Here is a 25,053-nt window from a genome sequence, read left to right on the forward strand (position 1 = left end):
TTACTGTATTGACAAGGGCTGATGTTCTGTAGACCGCGAGGTGGACACTCCTCGCCTTCGCAGTAGCATCGGTTGTCAGGGTTGAGACGTGCGCACTCTAATGTCGAATTCGGCGGCGTGTAGAGCCCAGCTTTAATACCTACGCAATAAATAGTTTATTCGAGCTACTCTATTCAGTTTTATTTAATTTCACAATGAAATTTACTGACCATCTTTGTAGATATCATTCCTGTATTGCAGCGGCAGGATCCTGCACAGATCCTTGTCGTAAACATACACCAGGTCGGACTTGGTGACAGCGCGCGGCGGAAAGAATGAACCTTCTGATGCCCTGTTAAACAAATATACGAATTAATTGTGCGTAATGTTTATACAATTATAATTCTTATTGCCTTATTACTGTTTGTTAAAAACAAACAAGGTAACAAGTAATGAAACAATCAAAGGGTCCGCCTGATGAAAAATTAACGGCAAAAACAACTAACAAATGAATTGCAGATGCTTTATTTAGCGTTGATAACAGAATTTAGTTTAACACAAAAATTAGTTTCACATAATTCTATTATTTAGGGCAATAACGATAAAACTTCTAGTATTCATACATTAAAATTACAGCCTGACTTGACAGTTTTCTGTGTATTTCACAAGCTAACTCTAACATGTACGAGTTAACTTTTTTGTTTTTATTTATTTAAAGTATTAGTTAAGATGGATGAGTAGATAATGTTTGTTTTAAGTTATATGGAATGATTACATCTTTGTACATACGTGTAGGTGTTAATTAGATGTTATTTTCCGCAATCTACGTGATTTTTCATAACTTATAAGGGTTACGGATAACTTACTATCGTTTACTTGCTACAAAAAACAATAATAGATCTGTTCTATTTTTTTAATCTATGTTATTTTGCTTATTTAATCTATGTAATATTGAGTTTGCAATCTATAACGTGTCTAAATAATATAGATTAGTTATCGATTTTCGATTTTTATTCTTATAGAAGTCGGAATCGACAGATTTATAGTTATAACTTATGAATTAAAAAAAACACTGTTTTTTCAAATTAATAATGACCATAACAAATAATGAGAGTAAATAAATTTTTATTACTACTACAGCCGTACGTAATCGAATTGGATTTCGATTCTATTATTTCTGTCATCGCTAAATTCTCTACACTATAATCAATACTAAAATTGTCCTATGTTAGTTGATAAGAAAATAATTATTTTAGTCGAGTTTGATATTTAAACCGAATATCGATAGTTCCAAATTGTTCGCTGCGTGTTTGTTTCGTCACTACGATACCTGTCTATTAAGTATGGCATTTGCTTTCATACAAATTGAATTCGACACTTCATATACGTCATTTATCAAACTAATCTAAATTATTTAGACAAACTATAGTTTTAAATGATTATTCAAGTTTAAATGATGTAACGAAGAAAATAATAGGTAACCAAGGGCAAAGATCGCGTGCTAACGAAATATAAGAACATACTTTGTCGCACATACATAGGTATTAAGTGATGTTTGTCAAACAAACATATTACTTGTGTTCGTCCGTCTGTTTGTATGTTTGTACTGCCGAAGGTCCCGGACTCGTTTGCGTATCGATTGCCTTTTATTTAAATAATATTATGAAAGCTCTTGTACTTAAGTAACCGAATGTTTTACTGTCTTTTGTGAATTTTACTGTCTTACTCAGAATCGTTAAGTGAGCTTCCTTAGTTTTCTTTCAATATAAGACTAGCTGTTGCTCGCGACTCCGTCCGCGTGTAATTTAAAAAAAAACATAGTGAATAGCTTATGTGTTATTCCAGACTATGCTCTACATCTATGCCAAATTTCATCGAAATCCGTTCAGCAGTTTTGGCTACAAACTCTAACAAACATTCATCCATCCATCCATTCATCTAAACTTTCGCATTTATAATATTAGTAAGAAGTAAGATATAAAAATACAAATATTTCTACTTCATAATATTATAATAAATGAGTAAACAGGCACCTGACTTCGCCGAAATAGCGAAGCGACCGCTGCCGATTGACATTTGCAGACTTATTGCCCAGACTTAATCGACGCGCGCATAGAAAATACTTCGCCTCCTTTGGCGTTTCTACTGCCGTCAAATACAATTTCCCTTCCCTTGTCTTATGAGAAAAGGGAAGGGGAAGAGAATTGAAATGAGGTTTCCAGTACTAATGCAGTAAAAGGGTGTTCACCGAATTACATCCATTTGATTCCTGTCTTGTCGTGGTATTGCACCGTGCAAAAGATGTTAAAGCGGGCACTACTTTTTAGTCTAGACTCAGACTATGTACACTAAGGAGTCGCCCTTAGTAAAACTACAGTTAGTATACGAAGATATTTTTTATGTTTTTTTACTTTTTTGTATTAAAATATGGCTTACGAGAACAAATAAGTATTCTTCGCTAATTCGTTCATGTTTGACAATATTTACAATGTACATAAAAATTATTATTTATATTGAACATAATTGCTTGTTTAACGGTTTTTGGTACGTTTTCAGCTGTATGACACATCATGTATGAAGTTGTATGACTTCATACAATGTAAATAAGATTTATTTATGACAGCAAATGAACAATAGATTGTTTTAAAATAATTGAAAAGGTAACTTATTACTTTGAAGACTATTGCTCAACGGTTGGAATTTTAAAAAGTTTGGTGTTCGATTTCCGAACGAAAAAAAAAACACTAACGATTTAAAATAAAATCACCGACCTCTATTAATGGACAGGTTAAAAATTGCGATGTTACGTCTACTGATTTTTGACATGACATGACGGTGAAGAATTTTCGAATTTTTATTTTAATTATCAACAAAATGCGCGTTTAGGGTATAAGAGTCGGAAGTAATAGTTTTAATTACCAAACAATCACCTATCTATTTATACAGATCAGAATACTGATTTAAGATAACGGCTTTTTGTTCCAAAATTTAATCAATACGCAATTTAGAAGATTTTGATTGTTTCACAAGAGAGAAAACTTAAGTCAAGAAAAATAATGAAGGTAGTGAATAACATAGTTTTGTAATGTCATGTCATTGTTTATCAATGTCATCATTACAGATTAGTGTCATATTTCCGTTTCTCAGTAATACGGGGAAATACCTGCCGTGAACAAGTGCAAGGATTTATTGTTTGTTTTGAGGTCTTCAGTGATGTGACTCTAAGATATAATCGTGCATGCATCGTAAAACTTAATAGTGATGTGACATTTTCATTGGTACTTTTCTAACCTCAATTAACGCGTATTTTATAATTGAATCAATTATTTTAATTTTAGACATTATTATAAAGTATTACATTAGTGACCCTGAAGAAACTTTTATTATACTGAAAATCGTACTGGCTTTCGATGTACAAGATTTTTTCTTTTTAACTACTAAATGTTTTTAAATACTTGTCTTTTTTCTTATAATATAAGGTAGCAAACGATCAAGCGGCCACCTGAATCCACCGAAATGGAAAGCGACCGCTGCCCATAAACATCCGCAATTGCAGATGCGTTGCCTACCCTTAATTGACGAAGGAGAAGACGCACAAATATTTCCCCTTCCTATGCGTCTCCTTTACCGTCAAATCTACTTTTCCTTCCCATCCTTTCCTCTTAAGAAAAGGGTGGAAAGGAAAAGGGACTAAAATTAGGCTTCCGGCACTACACTCATCAAACGAAACGCGGAATTACTTCCACTTCACGCCTGTTTTCTGTGTGATCGTGGTATTACCGGGCGAGCCGGCCTATTCGTGCGATGTTAAGCGGGCTCTACCACTGTAAAATAAATCTCGTTTTACGCCTGATTTTCGATCTTAGTACTGTAGTGTCCATAAATGTATTTATGGTACATCACTACGTCTATTATGCGGGACAGTCGTGATGAAAATTGTTATCTATCATTTTATTGTAATTACGAACTTGGCGGAAGATCCGCACATTTACAGATTAAACCAGCAATCGTGATAATAACGATTTCCTATTTAACATTGCAGAACAAATGATGACTTTGTTTTCTTTATTAGCAACTATTTATTATTGGAATGAAATGATGAATTAGCTGAAGGAATTAAATAGACAATTTAATCTAAAATTACGTGAATTATAATAACAGAGGTGAATTACGTAAACGAATGCAAATAGCTAAAAAAGGCAGATAAAAACAAAGAATTTAACTTGAATAATTTAATGAATAATGAATGTACTCCATGCCACATCTAGTTTACATATTTCGATGCAATTCAATAATGAACATTGTTTTCTAAGTCAAGTTTTCGACTACCTACATTTAGTATTTTTATATTAAACTCTTGTATGCTTACAATCATACTAATATTATAAATGCGAAAGTTTAGATGGATGTTTGTTAGAGCTTATAGGCTAAACTGCTGAACGGATTTCGATGAAATTTGGTATAGATGTCGAGGATAGTCTGGAAGAACATATAAGCTACTTTTATCCCGGAAGTAGCTACAGTTCCCGTGGGATTCATTAATTTAGTTTTTTAATGTTTACTCGATCATTCTGCAACGGTTCAACATATCTTATTGAAATTTGGCACAGATATAAAACAAAGACTGAAGTACACATGGGATAAGGTTCATTCGAGAAATGTCCGGTTCCCGAGCGATACGTAGCTTTTTGTTATTTATATAGTTCGTATGTTTTTAATACCACGCGGACGGAGTTGCTGGCAACAGCTAGTTTGTAATATTACATTCGATTGTTCGAAACCAATAACAATTAATATCTTTACAATAATTAAAATAACTATATGCAATAAACACGAGTCGGTTTTAGTTCTTACACGATCTAATAATACATGTGTAAATTGTTTCTGAGTAAATAATAAAACAAGAAATATAACGTTTGCTATAATTGTATATAATTGAATGCTGGATATAAACACTTTTAGAGCCTGTATTTAGATGACATACATTTTTCATTGTCAAATTAATAACACGTATAATATAAAAAATAAATATATAACTGATAACGTAGCTTTTTAATGGTGAAAGAATTTTTGAAATCGTCCCAAAAAAAAAACAAAAATACAAATATATCCTTTATATTATTAGTATAGAAATAGATTTCTTTTAATATGACTTATCGATGGCTCCTACGTAGACTGTGGTAAGTCACAATTTTACGTATCGTAATTTCTATTATCTTTTTTTTTATTTTATATTATAAGGCGACAAACGAGCAAGCGGCCACTTGAATCCGTTTAAATGGCGAAGCAACCGCTGCCCACAGTCATTCGCAATTATAGATGCCTTAATCGATGGAGGATGAGACGCCCATAAAGAGGATATATCCTCTTCCCTTGAGTCTCCTTTCCACCAAATCCACTTTTCCTTCTCATCCTTCCTTCTTAAGAAGAAGGGAAAAGGGACTAAAACTTGCCACCTTAGGATCCCCCTTTTACTATGTTTTGGGGGGAAGGGCAGGGCCATTCGCCGGCACTGCGTATTTGGAGGTTATCTCATAGTTGGTACTCACCTAATATTATTGCAGGGTCTGTCCTTCCAATGAGGAAGGTGGTCCAGCCCGTTCACCTTGTCCAAGTAACCGAAGCGATCCATCTGTTCCCCTGAGTAGATTGTTGACACCTCATCCAGTGTGCCGTTTCTCTATTGAATATGTTTACATTACAATGAGTTACAGTTTACTTGGAACATTTTTATGTATCTAAATCCATTAAGGGATTTTTGAGCAATTTTGTAAGGAGTCTACCTTAAGTGCTACGTGCGCATAACTTTTTCAAAACTAGCGCACAACCGTTTAGTCTTGTTTTCATTCCTATGATCTTATGGTTACACTACTCGATTTTTAGTTGTGCAACTAAACAGTTGAGTTGCGAAACAATCGACAATCGCACAACAATGTGCGATAGTTTAGTCAAAGTTGTGCACCCGCTCTTATAAGGGGATATAAATAAATAAAAGGGGGGTCTTACTTACGGCAAGGAGAAGTCCCATCTGACTGTTAGGCCGCTTGCCTCTTGGATAGAAATAGTGCGCCAAAGTCACTAAGGGGTCATTGTATCTGTCAATAGAAAATAATTTATTAATATTTGACTTACAATCTCGATTTCTACTAAAGAAAACAATTCTATTGCCAATTTTATTTCGTAGTAAAAAAATTTTACTAGTGTGTGGTGGCGCTAACGTGTCTTTTGAGAGACAACCTTAAAATCTCCCGCACACTGCAGACTATCGGCCGTTTAGTCGGATGAACAATTACTTTGAATTGAATTTGATGTGTGGAGATGCGCTTATCACTTCTTGTTATAATTGATTTTGGCTTTACTGGCGGCCAATTTAATCTCAATTGGCCGACATAGCCAAGCCCACCTTAGAGTAATATTTAACTTACGTATCGATTGGTGACAAAATTTTCAGGAAATTTGATGAGCGGTCTTTGCTCCAAAAATTGCCCACTTCAGAGATCAATTAAACATAGCCTTGCCAGGCTAGGATTAGGCAACCCGTTTACAACATGTTTAAAAAAAATGTGCTCTTTCACGCAATGTATGTAGGTTATATCAGGAAAGCCGATGAGGGAAGGTCATCACTAGTGTTGTGTCTATAACGTTTGTAGTCTGTAGAGGGCCTAATACATACCCGAAAACAAGTTCCTCAGCGGTGACGTGCACGAATGGCTTTGCCCGCTCTTTATACGTGATGGCCAGTCCAGTCACCAGCAAGTTAAATACGAACCCAGCTAGGTTCGGAGAGAATGATGTTACCGTCTGTAATTAGAGAGTAAAATAAGCTTGTTTTTGGCAATCATCGGTGGCTCAGTTGTTAATCACTAGACGTGTAATCAATAGGTTTTGGGTTCGAATCCCGTCGTACTAATTACGGATTTTATGCACTAAAACAGCTTTTTTTATTAATTGCATTGTATTTTCGGATTTATAATTCTACAGATAATAAATTAGTCTATATAAAAAAAACTCTGGAAAATTTTAGTAAATGTAAATCATACGCCAATATTAATGTGAATAAAACTGCATACAAAATTTACATATTCCGATAAACCTGTACCCGGAAAAAGTCAAGGAAATTACCTCGGACGTTTTGAATTTAATTTAATGATTTACCTAATGTTACTAGTGGAATTCTGATTCTTGTAATTCGAAACATTCATTAGTAGAAACCAAATTATTTAATTCTAACCTTTTGTTTTCCACCATTGAAATAAAAATGGCGCTTGCAACGTATCTTATGTCGTTGCAAATGTCAGATGATTTGATTGCCGTTTTTTTTTTTGAATTTTTTTTTTTTTTGAAATTATAGTTACATTGTTTTTATCAAATCATGCGGTAACCATTTTAAACTTTACCAACATCTTTCATTAATTTTATCACAGTATATTTTTGAATAATTATCTCTTTAATAAAAAGCCCTATACTTACGACACGCTTTAGACTTTATATTTTCACGCTAAAATTAGGGAGTAAATAATTTGGAAAAACTCACATGTGGGAAAGGGACCATAAACTTCAAACTGCCAACATTAAGGAAGCAAGGTTATTATGGTAACGGTAATTTTGACATTTGCAATTGAGAATTTGACAAATGTATACAATAATTTTTTTATAATGTCATGCGGATGAAGCCGTACGAGAACAGCTAGTGTTATATAAAACTTAGCAAAACAGTTATTGTTTATTTTATTTCCAAATTCATGTCGATAAAGCTACCTAAATTCATCAAATAAAAGATAAAAATAAACGAAAATTAATTTGCAATAACGTTGCACAAAGTAAGCAAAAAAACGGGTTTTAGTGGTAAACAAATTCAATTTTAGTTGTGGCGTTTTGAAATCATAAATATGCTAGTAAATAACTGAGAATCTAACTTTTTACTATATAATATGTTTTTTTAGTATGGTTTTTATGTCTCTCATATATCAACGCTTGGTAATTTATACGTTCATACGGAAAACATCGTGATGCATCCTGCACATATTTGCAACGAGATTCAAAGATATTTGTGAAGTCGGTAGTTCAGCGGGGTTATGTCCTAGCCACCGATAGGCAGGCTCAGAGCTTAGGGTACCATCAAACTTACCAGCAGCGGTATGTTGGGCACGAGTAGTTTCTGTGACTTATCGACGGACATCTCAGGCACGAAGCGAAGGATCTTCTTGTGCTGGAAGGTCACAGTATCGTTGTCGTGGAACTTTATGTTCACCTTCTCCATGTCCTCTCTGAAATCAACTGATAATGTAGATAAATCCTAGCTAGAGATCAAGTAATGCTGGTGAAGTAGGTATAGGTTGACAAACGAGAGGCGGCCACCGAAATACGTTAAAACAGTAAAGCGACATCTGCCCATAGATATTTGCATTTGCAGATGAATTGTTTAGAAAGAGAAAGAGTAGAAGTCACCCTTTTTATCCCTCCGTCCTCTACTAAATTCTATCATGTTCCTATCTTCACCATATAAGAATAAGATGGGAAGGGAAAAGTCACTAAGGGCCTGTCCCACTAAATTATCTGATAACAATCTAACGCGTATTGATGGAAATATCGGATTTTGTTCCCTTATCTGACTGTGACGTCATTTTTAAGCTATCTGTGCGTCTATCAGCCAGTGGTGGGACAGGCCCTAAAAATTACGCTTATCAGATGAAATGCGGAATTACTACCACTAGATAACTGTCTTCTATTTGGTCGTGATATTGGTAAAAGATCTAGTTATTGCTGAAGTCTACCTGATAGCTATACACTAGAATCTTTTTATTGTAAGTGTGTACAAACACAAACACAAAGTACTATGTAGGTCGTATTAGTTAGTTATATCCTTTTAAATACACAAAAGACTATATTTAGTCTAGTCTAGATCTGTGTTTTGTTTAACGATTTATTGCTTGTTTTATTTATGTATCTTTAAACTATTATATTTAATACAAATGTTACAAAGATACATTCATACATCGTGTTGACGTTAAATATGAAATATTAATTTGTTTGTGATGTTTGAATGGAATAAATTTCAATATATTAAAGTGACCTCTTGAAATAGTTGATCTTTAGGTTAAAAAGAACAGCGAGAAATGGAAAAAGAATATATTTTAATATTTATTTAACTTTATAAATGATGTTTATTTGGGTATTGTTTGTGTTGTTATTTAATTAAATTATACTTCATTCTAGGATTAAGATTAAGATTCTAGGGAAAAGAAGTCCAGGAAGGAGAAGAACATCGTGCCTTAAAAATCTTCGCCAATGGTACAACAAAAGTAGGCTTTCTATATTTAGAGCTGCTGTGTCCAAACTTCTAGTCGCTGTAATGATTGCCAATCTTCGTTAGGAGACGGCACCAAAAGAAGAATACTTCATAGTGATACTAAAAATAGATGGATGGATGTTAGAAGATTCCTCCGAAACGTCTTAACAAATCTCGATGTTTGTCACAGACTAACAGTATGGAAGAAGATAGGCTTGTTATTTTTTTTAAATTTCGAACTTATTCAGTTGCGGACCAAAGCTAATCCTACTAATCATACTTCATACTAATTATACTAATATTATAAATGCGAAAGTTTAGATGGATGGATGGATGGATAGATGGATATTTTTTGGAGTTTGTAGCTTAAGCGGCTGAACGGATTTCACTCACTTCACTTCACTTCACTCACATTCACTTTCATTTTTTTTAATTACACGCGAATGGAGTCGCGGGCGAAAGCTAGTATTATATATGCGAAAGTTTAGATGGATGGATGTTTGTTAGAGTTTGTAGCGTAAACTGCTAAACGGATCTCGATGAAATTTGGCATAGATGTAGGGGATAGTCTGGAAGAACGCATAGGTTACTTGCTTTTGTTTTTTTTTAATTCCACGAGGATGGAGTCGCGGACAAAAGCTAATTGTTGAATAAAAATGGAACGCTGTATTTGTAATTTGAATTATTATATTTTTAAGATAGCTAAAGTACTATTGTGTAGTAAATGTCTTATAGTTTATTAGATTTTTAGAGATAAATACGCGAAATAGTATTGTGCAAGTGTTGGAGCTAGTTTAAGTATTACGACAATAAACTGGGCCCCGAGCGTGCCCATAACTGGTACAATCGAGAAGACAAGTGAATTAGAAAATTCTTTGACAAATACTAATTATTATTTTTTTACTGTTTTGAATATCTCTACGATAATACTGCCATCTTATTCCCTTTTAAAAACAGGGAGGAATTATTTCATACATACTTGTAACTAAAAGTAATTTGTTTTCTAAAAAGCCGGTTACGGAAATATTTCGAGGTTAAATAGAGTAAGTACATTGTATATTTATATAACATTTTATACAAATTTAGAATAACTATCTATTAATATTTTACTGATAAAATTAAATTATATATTTCTTTAACGGTTATGTCGCCGATTGTACATTTATCGTGTGAGGAAATCATGCTATTTGCTGTGTAATTATAATACATTCGACCAATTATGGTGCATGAAAATTATTTTTTTTTGTAGCGAAAGATCGAATGATAAAATTATTAAAATGCAATAAACTTATCGCTATTTATTGTGAAATGTATTTTACATATTGGTATTACTCCTTTTTTAAATATTTAAGCTTACAATAAGATGAATTATTAAATAAAATTACAATACTAAAGACGTAAACAAAATTGTATAATCTTAGTCGAATTAATAATTAACATTTAGTTGGTAATAAAAATATACAAATATTTGCACTTTTATGCATCGAATGTATCATAAAGCGGATTTGATCATTGCGCGTTGCAGTAAAACTGTTAACATTTACAATACGAATAATAAAATAATTAGCTATTTGGAAACTAAATCTAATTTATTACATATTTATGGTTAGTTGTATTTTTTACATAATTTACGACTTTTTACCAACACTGGCATTCTATATTTTAAACGATGAAAGAAAAATTAAAACAATTGATACTGACTTCAATTTTGGGTTTTGTTGCTATGACGTCACAAGATGGCGCTGATTCTTGCTTACGTATTTAAAACAGTAATTAAATTATTTTTTTTTAATTTTGTTGCTATGACGTCACAAGATGGCGCTGATTCTTGCTTACGTGTTTAAAACAATAATTAAATTATTTTTTTTGATTTTGTTGCTATGACGTTACAAGATGGCGCTGATTCTTACTTACGTATTTAAAACAAAATAATTTTATTTCATTGACATTTTGTGATGGCTTTTCTTGTAGTCTTTAATTTAACAAGTATGCAATGCCGTGGAAAAAAAGCTTTAATAACGTTTTCAATACTTAGCGCCCTGGGCGAGATTTCTACGGAGTCATAGGAAATTTTCCCTGGGCGTACGCCGACGCCTTGCAAACGCCGGCCCTCGTAATTAAAAAAACCGCTTACCTATACACAAAAGGTCCTATTTCAGCGAGTTTAGGTTTCTCCCCGTGCTCGATGAAGGCATGAGGGTTGGTAACGTTGAAGATGTACACCTTGGTGAGCCTCACCACACCCGGCTTCTGCCAGTAACTGTAGCTCAGAGATCCGTTCCATAACCGGAGCTCCTGAAGACAAAGGTATTTTAACCGACGTGTAAAGGAATGGGTTCCTAATTCATCTATGTTTTTTTCATTTTAGGTGGATTATGGATGGGTGGATGTTTGTTAGAGTTTGTACCCTAAACGGCTAAATGAATTTCGATAAAATTTGAAATGTGAGTGGATTCAGATATGACGACTGATAGAAATGTATGAAAGAGCGGCACATACTGAGCCGACCCTTTGTAGGGAGGGATGAGGGCATGTTGATGAGGAATATAACGCAAGGTAAACTGAAGTGTGTTCTTTTATTTAGTTGAGGTTTTTAAATTCAGTAGTACCTTTTGTTATTCTATTAATGTTTATGTCTAGTTTCCACTAAGATAGTTATTTAGTCAACTACTGTGTTTAGAAGCTTAATTAGTCTATATTTGCTTATCTAGTCGACTACATTTTTAGACCATTTAAGTTATAAAATTACTAAGTCTTAAACTTACTAGCTTTATGCCAACATTAGAGCTTGCTGTATGTCTCACTAATATTATAAATGCGAATGTTTAGATGGATGGATGGATGGATGTTTGTTAGACTTTGTAGCTTAAACGACTGAACGGATCTGCATTAAATTTGGCATAGACCTAGAGCATAGTCTGGAAGAACACATAGGCTACTTGCTTTTGTTTTTTTTAACTCCACGCGGACGGAGTCGCGGACGAAAACTAGTTGTTTAATATTTCCACTAATCCGGCATCAATTATTGAAAATTACTAGCATTAGTGGAAATGTAATTTGTCAAAGTGGAATTGATGTTTAACTTCACGCTTATGACTAATAGAGGTAGGTAGATTACACTCACTCTAAATATGATGTAATCCAGCCAGGGCACGAAGGAGAGGATGATCCCGAGGACCACGGTGCAGATGCTGAACATGACCACTGCCAGGCGTCCTGAAAGAGTATCTCGGTTAGTATTAAAGTTGGCAACATTGGAGTAAGAGAATAAACAGTGGTAGAGCAATAATATCTTTTAAAGTACACAGAAGACGCATGAATTGGAAGTAATTCAATATTTCGTTTGATTAGTGTATGTCGGCTTTATTGTAGATCTTTTTCCCATTTTAATAAGAAACAGGAAGTGAATTTGGCGGAGAAGGGTACATGTAGAAGGGGTAATTTATCTGTGTTCCCTTTCCACCTATTATGTAGGTGGTAGTGCCCGCTTTAACATCTTAGCACGAATGGACCGGCACGCCCGGTGTAATACCACGACCACACAGAAGACAGGCGTGAAATGGAAGCAATTCCATGTTTCGTCTGATGAGTGTGTTGCTGGAGACCTAATTTAAGTCCCTTTCTCTTTACCACCCTTTTCTTATAAGGAGAGGATGGGAAGGTGGAGGAGATGCATAGGAAGGGGCAATATCCTCTTTATGTGCGTCTCCTCCTCCGTCGGATAAGGGTAGGCAACGCATCTGCGATCGCGGAAGTCTATGGGCAGCGGTCGCTTCGCCATTTCCGCGGATTCAGGTGGCTGCTTGCTCGTTTGCCACCTTATGTTATATAAAAAAGGAGGCAATTTGCAATTACGGATATCTATAGCGGTTGCTTTGTTATGTCGAATTCAAGTGGCTGTTTCCTCGTTAGCATTATAATATATTAACTGTCGCCCGCGACATTGAACGCGTGAAATTAAAAATATAGCCTATTTTACTCAGTGATTACATAGCTTTTGAATGGTGCAAGAATTGAAATCCAGTAGTGTTTGAGTTATTTCAATACATACAAAAATCCAAAAACACCAATCCAAAATGTCTCTGCTTTATACTCGTAATCAGTATAGATAAATAAATATTTACTAGAACTGTAGGATAAACTTTTTGGGTATTATAGTGATGTTCTTTGCCATTGTTTTTCGTATTGACAATCTACGAGTACGTGGAAAAATTTTATGATGATTTGTATTGAGTTAACTTAACCTCAAACATTGGATACGTTAATTAATAAAACAATACTTTAACCAATAAACACAAACGCTTTTAGCATGTTGATAAAGATCCAAGTTTTAAGTTCATGATTTTAATAATTAGAGCGTCGGTGGCTCAGTGGATTGAAAACTTGACTTGTAATCTACAGGTCTTGGGTTCGAATCCCGCTGTACCAATGTGATTTTCGATTTTTCGAATTTTCATATGTACTTAATTTACCCGACGTTCTTACGGTGAAGGAAAACATCGTGATGCAACCTGCACATATCGGCGAAGAAATTTAAAGATATGTGTGAAGTCGACCAACCCACACTTGGCCAGCATGGTTGACTATGGCCTAGTCACCCCTTACTTAGGGTAGGCTCCGAGCCCCTGGGTGGGGACGTATAGTGAGCTGGTGATAATGATTTTAATAATCCCTTATTTACATCATACTTTTTACTAATATCATAAACGTGAAAGTTTAGATGGATAAATGGACGGATGGATGTTTGTTAGTATTGTAGCCTAAACTGCTGAACGGATTTCGATGAAATTTGGTATAGATGTAGAGGATAATCTGGAAGAACACATAGGCTATTCACTTTCTTTTTTTTTAAATCCTCTCAGACAGAGTCGCGGGCAAAAGCTTTCATATATCGGAAATTGTCGTCGGTTTTGTCAAATCATTATCTGTCTGTAAAAGGCTACTAAGGCTCTTAGTGTACATTTAGTACGACATATTACTAAAGCACTAACAACCGAGTTCTGAAATAGATATAAAATACTTCGTTTTTTTATATCATAAGGTGGCAAACGAACACGCGGCCACCGGAATCCGCCAAAATGGCGAAGCGACCGCTGTCCATAGACATCCGCAATTGCAGATGCGTTGCCTACCCTTTTCCGACGGAGGAGGAGACGCACATAAAGAGGATATTTCTCCTTCCTATGCATCTCCTTCACCGTCAAATCCACTTCCTCTTCCCATCCTCTCCTTAAAGAGAAGGGCCTCCTCTAGAAAAGGGCGGTAAAGAGAAAGGGACTAAAATTAGGCCTCCGGCACCACACTAATCAGACGAAACACGGAATTGCTTCCATTTCACGTCTGTCTTCTGTGTGGTCGTGGTATTACTGGGGGCGTGTCGGCCCTGCAGTGCTAAGATGTTAAAGCGGGCTCTACCACTGTTAAATTCTTCGTAATCACCATTTACAATCTGAAACACGTTAATACTCTACATGTAAGAGAGGATTCACAACTTTGGTTAATCGCACGACTGTTGTGCGATTGTCGATTGTTTCCCATTCAATTGTTTAGTTGCACAACTAAAAATAGTTGAGCGCTCTTCCAAATAAGTTCATGAGAATCAAAGCAAGACTAAACTGTTATAGTCGAAGGTGTGCGAACGTCAAGACGCTACTTAAATGTCGTTTTAAGATTCGGCCTTTGCAACCCATTATATTAATACGGAATATTGTTAAAAACTACTAACTATATAATATCTCATCACCTGTTAAAATGTTAAACGCATACAAAAAGCATGATTTGTAGATCTTGCAAACGAGATTAACCAATATGGGTAAATATTATCTCGTAACTTGGAATTAAAACCGTATTCCCACTGCAAGATATGGACGTAGTGTTTATTTACATGCTGGCTTATCTCTGCTACGTTAGTGGAATTTTAAAAAAATAGGCTATGTTCTTCCAGATTATGTACTAGCTGTTGCTCGCGACTTTGTCCGCGTAATATTAAAAATGCTAGCTTATGTTACTCACAGATAAATTACCTTTTTAATGGTGAAAGAATTTTTAAAATCGGACTAGTAGTTTTCGAGTTATTTTAATACGTACAAATATACAAATTTTTCCTCTTTATTATATCAGTAAAGAAGTCTATGAATTTCATAGAGATCCTTTAAACCCTTTAAAATATACGTAACAAATATTTTTCCAAATTATAGCATATACCTTGTTACTTAGTTTTTTTTGTTCTGTTAAAGTATTTTAAAAATAATCTTAAGTCGTTAATGAGTTTTAAGGAAACACAAACACTTTAACCAAATATTTGGCAAACATATCCAAACATCCTGCCTCTCAGAATTCCAAACGGTTCAGTTCAGTGGCCTAAAGTTAACCGACAGATCCTTATCACGAGCTCAGTTAAAACGGGAAAAGTTTGCGAAATCACGTATTTCACTAACCAGTTCGTTACTGCGTCATAATTTACGTTAAAGCGGAAATACACGTGCCAGCAAAATGGGGTAGCACGTGCAAGCTACTGGCACAATCTGTACTTAATCAGCTCACTTTGTATCCCCACTGAGGGGTTCGGAGCGTACCCTTAGTTAGGGTGACTAGGCCATAGTAAATCGCTGGCCCACTGTGGGCTGACTTCACATATATCTTTGAATTTCTTCGCCGATATGTGCAGTCATCACGAAGTTTTCCTTTACCGTAAGAACGTCGGGTAAAAAATGTACATATTAAAATGAAAAATCATTGGTACATGGCGGGATTCTCACCCAGTATCTGTAACTATGTGGATGGCTATGGGTAGTGGTCTCTCCGTCAGTTGGGCGGATTCAGTTGGCCGCTTGCTCGTTTACCTCCTTATGATATAAAAAAGTCTATGGTTCAAAAAGTACAGTCGAGGAATGAAGCGGTGTTTCACTTTATAAGCCTGTCGTTTGAATGTTTTTTACGCGTTACACCGCGAAACTTTACAATATGCCTAGTTTATATCGTTGTGAGGAACAAGATAATTCTGTAATTGGAATCGCAGATTTTCGTGACTGTACATTCCTGTTATTGCGGCAAAAAGTTAACATTACTTGGAATGGATTATTTAACCATAGACTCATAAAATTCCATATAAATGTCGACGGGACAATAAACATTATATATGGTGTCATTAAATATGTAATTGTGCTTGTATTTTGCTGTGACGGATAATTGCTTATTCTGAAGATTGCAATTAACATGACCTTAATATCAAATAATTCTATTCTTACACGTGTATATTTCACTTAAAAACATCATTTAATAGATCTGTGGTTAAAACTTATGAGCTATATGAAATAAGCAATAGATAATCGGTAACAACTACGAGGTAAAAATCCCAGCTAGGTAGGTCTAAGAAACGGATGGTTTGCGTAAAAGTGAGAGTCGTGGGCGACAGCTAGTCTACACTTCTATAACTATATTAATGTAATAAATAGTGAAGATTTATATTTTTCTATGTATTTGTGTGACGCAAAAACTACTTGGCCGATTTTTAAATTATTTTCAATGTTAGAAAGGTAATTTATCTATGAGTCTCATAGGCTATGTTTTTTCATTTCTTTTTAATTATTTTTTTAATTTACGCGGACGGAGTCGCGGGCAAAAGCTAGTTAATAATATATAGACTACTTTTAGTTAAAATTCCGCGCGGAATGAGTTACGGACCAAAGCTATTCTTGAATGTAGTCACCAAATCACCACCTTCCCCTTTTCCCTTATGGAGGGTCGGCACAGTATGCTGCTCTTCCATACATCTCTATCAGCTATATCTGAATCCACTCCTTTCTTAAGCATATCCTCTTTCAAACAATCCATCCATACTTTCTTCGGTCTTCCTCTACTTTTGTAGCCATCCACATTCATTCTTAACACTTTCTGGTTTATGTCCCCATCGTCTCGTCGCATTATATGTCCATACCACGCTAAATAAAGTGTAAAGATAGTCACCACAATGGTATGAATACAAGCCTTCAATTTTATGACACAATAATGTTAATTTATTGAAAAAAATCTCATATTAAGTATGTCGTTGAAGACATTTTTATATTAATTATTACCCTGTAAATATAGTCTGTAGGAAGACATTTTTATTGAAAAGCTAGTATTTTTAACAATGGAATTGTCCTTGGTGTATCAGGATTTCATGCTATAGTAACCCTTATACAGGCGTGTTTAAGTCGCTAATCGCGTAAAGAATTAAAGCAAAAGTATACGCATGTATTGTTGACGCAAGTTGTAAGAGGTAGCGAAATAAAAAAAATCATTTAATTACATTGATTTTTATGTTTATAATCTACAGAAATAAACCGTTTTACTGGTCACCTTTCTTGCTTCATCTGTAATTACAAACTGAATTGCATATATCCCGTAATTAATTAATAAATGTCTTTCGACGTATACATACTCATAAAACATTTCGTAACATGAAATACAAGCTTTCGTCCGCGACTCCTTCCATGTAGGATAAAAAACACAAGTAGCCAGGCTATGATCTACATCTGTGCCTTTTATCGATATATTTTAGCTGTTTAAGTTTTTTTTTTTATAACAAAAGGGGCAAACGAGCGACGGTGGTCAACGACGACCATCGACATCCGCAACACCAGAGGAACTACAGATGCGTTGCCGGCCTTTGAAGAAGTGATAGGCTCGTTTCTAAAGGACCCTAAGTCGTATTGAATATAAATAAAAAAAACGAACATTCGCATTTGTAAGATATTTTTTTTTATATTTATGATTATGATTTACGAATTTTAGCATAAAATTTACACGGACTTGTAAAGAAATAGTTGTATTAATATGGACGTGCCTTTTAAAAACATATTTTGTTACCAACTAATTATTAGAACAAAATATAAATTCCACATTTAAAAAAATACATCATACTATCATACTAATATTATAAATGTGAAAGTGTAGATGGATGGATGGATGTTAGAGTTTGTAGCCTAAACAGCTGAACGGATTTTGATGAGATTTGGTATAGATGTAGAGGGCAGTCTGGAAGAACACATAGGCTATTTACTTTTGTTTTTTTCAATTCTACGCGGACGGAGTCGCGGGCGAAAGCTAGTTTTTTATAAAGTTTAAATAAATTTATCTGATACTTATACGCACGCAGTATTTAACATGCCTGACATTTTTAATAAATAATTAAAAATACGCCATATCTTAAGACTTACGTCTAACTGCATTTGTGCGTAATAAGAAACTTCCTTAATTTCTAAACGCCGTACTTCGGAAACCAAGTACCTACATGTGAGTCCATTTCTGACCTGCATTGCTTCATTTAAAACTAAATTTTAAACTCTATATGGTAAAACATTTACAACATAACTGCATAAACATAAGTTGTTAGCAGACCTTTGACAAACAATCGCACAACGGTTGTGCGATTGTCGATTATTTCGCTGCCAATTCAACTGTTTAGTACAACTCAAAATCGTGTAGTGTCCGCACCTCCATATAAGATACGAGCTGTTGCCCGCAACTTCGTCCGCGTGGCATTAGAAAACATACGAACTTAAGAGCGTCGGTGGCTCAGTGGTTTGAACACTTGACTTGTAATCTACAGGTCTTGGGTTCGAATCCCGCCATGTACCAATGTGATTTTCGACTTTTTCGAATTTTCATATGTGCATAGTTTACCAGACGTTCTTACGGTGAAGGAAAACATCGTGATGCAACCTGCACACATCGGCGTAGAAATTTAAAGATATGTGTGAAGTCAACCAACCCGCAGTGGGCCAGCGTGGTTGACTATGGCCTGGTCACCCCATATTAGGGTAGGCTCCGAGCCCCTCGCTGGGGACGTATAGTGAGCTGGTGATGATGAATAATAATAATAATAGCATGTATATTTAAAACATTATTTTAATTTAAGAACAGCAACAAAAGCTTATTTACTTTACCCTTAACTTAGGGTATGCTTTGAACTCGTCCTTCTGATGACGTGATACAACAGAAATATAATAAGTTATTACTTATCTTAATATATGTAATTGGACAATAAAAGTCATATAAAGATGCAAGGTGAGATATCGGTTTTCTTAGTAAACAAACGTTTAAGTTATAATGCAATTTGCAAGTTATAAATGTAATAAACTTAATTATCTCTAAGGAAGTAGGATTTTACGATATCCATGTGGTCAAAGACCAGTCTATACTGTTTGAAGGCTGTTGATATTAAAAGCCTAACACTAATGAACAGTTGGACTAACTACGAAACAATTCTATTACAAAATTATTTCGACAATTTGTAAATAAAAAATCGATATCACGAGAACAAAAACAGCACGAAAATTTTTAAAACAGTATTCATAAGATTATCAATTTGTATGACATTCTTTTGTTTATTTTACACGATATTGGTTTTGTCCAAATTTCATAGAAAGTTGATGACCTAAACATTTACCATAAACTTTCGTGCTAGGGCCTCTGAAATGTGATCAATTAAATGAATAAATACTTTTGAACACGTCCATACTCTGCCGTAATGTGAATTTTGTTTGATATGCTATATTGTATACGTTTTTACTAGACAAATTACAAACGAGCTGTACTCACAATTGTCGTTAAAGCCACAAAGGAAACAGCAATCAAATAAACAGTATACGATTATCACAAAACAACTTGAAGTCAGGAAATGCAAACTATTTACTGCCGGCCCTGTGTTAAGGGATTTCCAACTGTTGACCTTTTCTATTATTCTAATTAAAATCTAGTTATTAATAGACCACCTAGTATAGGAATAAAATATAACGCTAGGTTTCTCCACACGTGTATAAAGACCTATTAATATATTTGGATGGCTACAAAGGAAGAGGAAGATCGAAGAAAGTATGTATGGATTGTGTGAAAGAGGATATGCTTAAGGAAGGAGTGGATTCAGATATGGCTGATAGAGATGTATGGAAGAGCAGCACATACTGTGCCGACACTCCGTAAGGGATAAGGGCAAGTGGATGATGCTAGGTTTCTACACACGGGTATAAAAATCTATGAATATTTTTGGCTCTTTTTAAAATATATGTAAGGGATGAATCCATTTTTGTATTTTTGTAGCGATTGCTCGCAAATTCGTCCGCGTGAAAAAAATATAGCCTATGTTACTCATAAATAAATTACTTTTCTAACGGTGACACGATTTTTCTAATCGGCCTAGTAGTTTTTGAGTTATTTCAATACATACAAAAATACAAATCTTATCGCTTTATAATATCAGTATAGATATATCTGATGAAAACATAACCTCCAATTTGTCACCATAATATCAGTATTTGTAAATCATACTTATATTATAAATGCGAAAGTTTAGATGGATGGAAGGATGGATGTTTGTTAGAGTTTGTAGCCTAAACGGGTGAACGGATTTCGATGAAATTTGGTATAGATGTAGAGGGCAGTCTGGAAGAATACGTAGGCTACTTACTTTTGTTTTTTTTTTTAATTCCACGCGGATGGAGTTGCGGGCGAAAGCTAGTACAAAGTATATCCTAAAATATTAGTGTATACAACGTATTAGAGGGTGCATACCTTGACTAAACTATCGCATAACTGTAGTGCGATTGTCGTTTGTTTCGGAGCCAATTCAACTGATAAGATGTACAACTAAAAATCGTGTATCGTATGAACCTCCATATAAGCTCATAGAAATCAAAGCGAGAAACAGTTGTGCGATAATTTTGTTTCAGATGTGCACACTTAAGAGCCAGTTTTTATATAGATTTTTTTGGCTTTATTTAGTACTAGCTGTTGCTCGCGACTTCGCCAGAGCGATTATTTATAGCCTATGTTGCTCACAGATAAATTTCCTTTCTAATGGTGAAAGAATTTTTAAAATCGGCCCAGTAGTTTATTGTATATACAAAAATACAAATCTTTCCTCTTTATAATAGTATAGATGTCTCGTTGTTATTGGTAACTGGTTCGTGTCTGACTGTTCTTAGTAATTGTGATGACAGTAGTAAAACGGATTTCTCCAAGGATAGATGTCATGATAATTATTTAATGGACCTCAGATATGTTGACCTCAAATGCTATAATAATCTGTATATGGACAAAATGTATCTAGGAACTAATTATGTTTTGCATGCGGTTTTTACCTTGGTATTCTTATTTCTAGTTTATTTCCTAAAATCTACACTATTATAATAAAGCGTAAACACACACTTCTTTTTTGCCTAAGATGTCAGCAATTACAGCATGTTTTTGAATAATTCACTTTTTAATAAAAAGCCCTACACTTGCGTCACGCTTTAGGCTATATATTTTCACGCCATTAAACTTTGGGGGTAAATATTTTGGATAAAAACCATAATGTTGGTTGACCATAAGTTGCTGCCAACATCAAGAAAGAAAGATTGCTAAGGTTTGTCATGTCATGTCATTTTGACATTTGCTATTGATAATTTGACAAATGTAAACAATAAAATAAAATTTTTAAAATTCGCATGCGAACAGCTAGTGTGATATATGCAAGTTAATTTAAGCTACAATAGCGAATGTACAGACATACTTAAAATGAGAACTTACAGGAAGAGAACATAAGGAAATTCTTACAACAATTTACATCCTTATATCTTACAAATGTAAGGAATACGAAAATAATATATCGACAAATAAACAATGAAATATCTCAATGGTAAATACAAGTGTTCTACGATAAATTTAACCTGAAGTCTAGAAACAAAAAGATGGTTGTTTATTGAAATCATTTTTTTATTATTTTTTTTTAATCTGTTACTCAAAACCTATACTGAAATATTTATTTCATAATTGAATTAAAAAAAATGAGAAGCAAAATAGCATGGTATGGACATGTTATGCGACGAGACGATGAGGACATAAACCAGAAAGTGTTAAGAATGAATGTGGATGGCTACAGAGGTAGAAGACCGAAGAAAGTATGGATGGATTCTGTGAAAGAGGATATGCTAAAAAGGAGTGGTTTCAGATATGATAGAGATGTATGGAGCAGCACATACTGTGCGGACCCTCCATAAGGGATAGGATAGATAAGGGCATGTTGATGATGAATTAAATTAAAACATCATGCATTTAAGGGTTAAGACATTACGTAATTAAATAAAGCTCTTTTTAACCCAATGCCGCCCTCAGAATTATTAATTAGTAAGACGCATATTATACCCAATATAGGCCGATAAAAAGTCCGTTGGGACTCTTTACCGCAAGAGCGGGCGCACACAGTCGAATAAACTATCGCAAAACTGATGTGCGACTGTCGATTGTTTTGCAGCCAACTGTTTAGTTGCACTATTAAAATTCGAGTATTCTGCGCACCTCCATATAAGCTTATAGGAATTATTAATAAACAGTTGTGCGATAGTTTAGTTTCATGTGTGCGTCCGCACTAAGCGGACACAACTAATGCAAATTAGACATTTGACAGTATATCTTCTGTATTTCAAACAAAGGCCAATTTTATGAATGCAACAATAAACATCAATTTGCGACCACTTTTCCGTAAAAGCCTTATTAACTTTCTTCTAGAAAGTGTTTTTTTATTAACTTAAAACATCCACTTTCGATATAGTTAGTTATTTTTGGTCATGTTTTTTTTTATTGTGTAAGGTAGCAAATAAGCAAGCGATTACCTGAATCCAACGAAATGGAAAGCGACCGCTGCACATAAACATCCGCAATTACAGATGCGTTACACCCCTAATCGAAGGAGGAAGAGACGCACATAAAAGAATATTTCCCCTTCATATGTATGTGTCTCCTCCACTGACAAATCACATTCCATGCTTTCCTTGTAAGAAAAGGGTGTTAAGAGAAAGGGACTTTAATTGGGTGATACCACACTCATAAGACGAAACGCAGAATTGCTCCCGCTTCACGCCTGTGTTTAGTGTGGTAGTATTGCTGGGGTAGAGAGAGAGAGAGAGACAGAGGAAGCTTAAAATATTTGATAGATTATATTAATGAGGAAGTCAATATTAAAAATCAAAATTCAAACTTAAATCCATACAAGATTAGATCGTAAAATATATTTAGACAGACATAAGGCAAAAGAACAAAGATAACAGACAGTGCAGATGATTACAGTAGTTAAAGTATCCATTAACTGAACATTAACTACACATCAAAGCGGCCGTCGCTTTCATTAAGGTCAATGCTACTACATCAGCTGATTGTATACGTAAACTATAGACTTGTGCTAATTATAATAAAACATTTAATTTATTTCCACTATAGCCTCAACCTTAATGTAACTAGATTGTGGTGTTTTGAAATATAAAAATAACTTAGACCTGGCTTTAATATGACACTAATAATATTATATTAATTATTTGTATTTCTTGTACATTATTTTTTGTAATTCTTTGACGGCGTCTTTGTATATTTTAATGGTTTTCGAATTTATTCAGAATAGTACATATATATTATCAAATAATACCTAACTAGATTTCGCCCGCGACTCCGTCCACGTGATATATACAAAACAAAATTAAGTAGAAACTCTAACAAAAATCCATCGATCCATCTAAACTTCCGCATTTATAATATTAGTAAGATATAAATATTAATTGGATATTGTGAAAATAAAATACTTACAATAAATATTTATTTTAAACGTTATAAAAATGAATTTACAAATTATGTTTTTAAATGTGTCACATTAAAAATGTTGTTGATCAATGATTTGAAATGTCGCAAGTCCATAGTGTACGTGTCTATCCGTTATATCCCAGGCCCATTGTCTCGCGTCCTTCCGACTTTGGCCATCCGCCAGATGTGACTAATTTTTTTATTGTTGTAATTTCTTTGTCACTGGGCCGTTTCTTCCTCGTCTGTGGAATCCGACTGTCTAAAGTCTCTTAGTCATTATAGGGGTGAGTGTTTGACTTGTTTCATACGAATTATTGAACACAATTGATTATTTAAAGAACTTAGTAAGAGTAATTTTTGACTAACGTTGTGTGCGATTGTCAATTGTCAATTGTCGATGGTCCGCAGCCAATTCAACTGTTTAGTTGCACAACTAAAAATCGAGTAGTAGCGCAGGTTCTTATGGGATCATAAATCAAAGCGCGACTAAACAGTTATGCTTTAGTTCAAAGGTGTGCGTACGCTCTAATGATAGATTTAAAAAGTATGTTTTTAAGTACACTTATAATAGACTAGCTTACGCCTGCGACTCTATCCGCGTGGAATTAAAAAAAAACAAAAGTGAGTAGCCTATGTGTTCTTCCAGACTATCCTCTACATCTATACCAAATTTCATTAAAATCCTTTCAGCTGTTTAGGCTACAAACTCTAACAAACATCCATCCATCTAAACTTTCGCATTTATAATATTAGTAAGATTAGTAAGATGGCTCCTACGTGAACTATGATATGTATAAAACTCAAATTTTGCAAAATTGGCTTACAATAGCCTAATAGGACTTAGCACGGTCGTGCGATTTCGGACACAATAAAATACTATCACTGATTCTGATTATTGCTAGATCAGTCTAGATTATTCTACTGAAACCATAACAAACTACCACCATATTGTAGAGACCTATGCAATGGTTAATTTACTTGTATTAACTACGATGAGAATTATATGATTTACTAGCTTTCACCTTCGAATCAGACCGCGTGGAAGTAAAGAAATAACAAACATCCATCCATCTAAACTTTCGCATTTATATTATTAAGTTAGATTAACTTGTAAGCGATTTATTCATTTCTTCATTTCACTTACGATATAAGTTAGATAAGGCAATTTATTCACATTAAGGGCACTGCGTTGC

At 34.4% G+C, this 25,053-nt stretch overlaps 1 protein-coding gene across 1 annotated transcript in view; it reads right to left on the reverse strand.

Annotated features, from left to right (window-relative positions):
* The window catches only part of LOC106109589 (scavenger receptor class B member 1), a 75,560-nt gene that overhangs the window by 1,540 nt on the left and 48,967 nt on the right, over positions 1–25,053 (reverse strand). The window contains exons 3-10 of the mRNA XM_013291146.1: positions 12,393–12,484; positions 11,403–11,563; positions 8,108–8,246; positions 6,653–6,780; positions 5,990–6,074; positions 5,529–5,659; positions 210–331; positions 5–139 (exon numbers count right to left, since the gene is read on the reverse strand). Coding sequence (XP_013146600.1) covers positions 5–139; positions 210–331; positions 5,529–5,659; positions 5,990–6,074; positions 6,653–6,780; positions 8,108–8,246; positions 11,403–11,563; positions 12,393–12,484 — 993 coding nt within the window. The remainder of the gene's footprint in view (positions 1–4; positions 140–209; positions 332–5,528; positions 5,660–5,989; positions 6,075–6,652; positions 6,781–8,107; positions 8,247–11,402; positions 11,564–12,392; positions 12,485–25,053) is intronic.

The sequence above is a fragment of the Papilio polytes genome, unplaced genomic scaffold (genome assembly GCF_000836215.1).
Source record: "Papilio polytes unplaced genomic scaffold, Ppol_1.0 DF821122.1, whole genome shotgun sequence".
NCBI lineage: Eukaryota > Metazoa > Arthropoda > Insecta > Lepidoptera > Papilionidae > Papilio > Papilio polytes.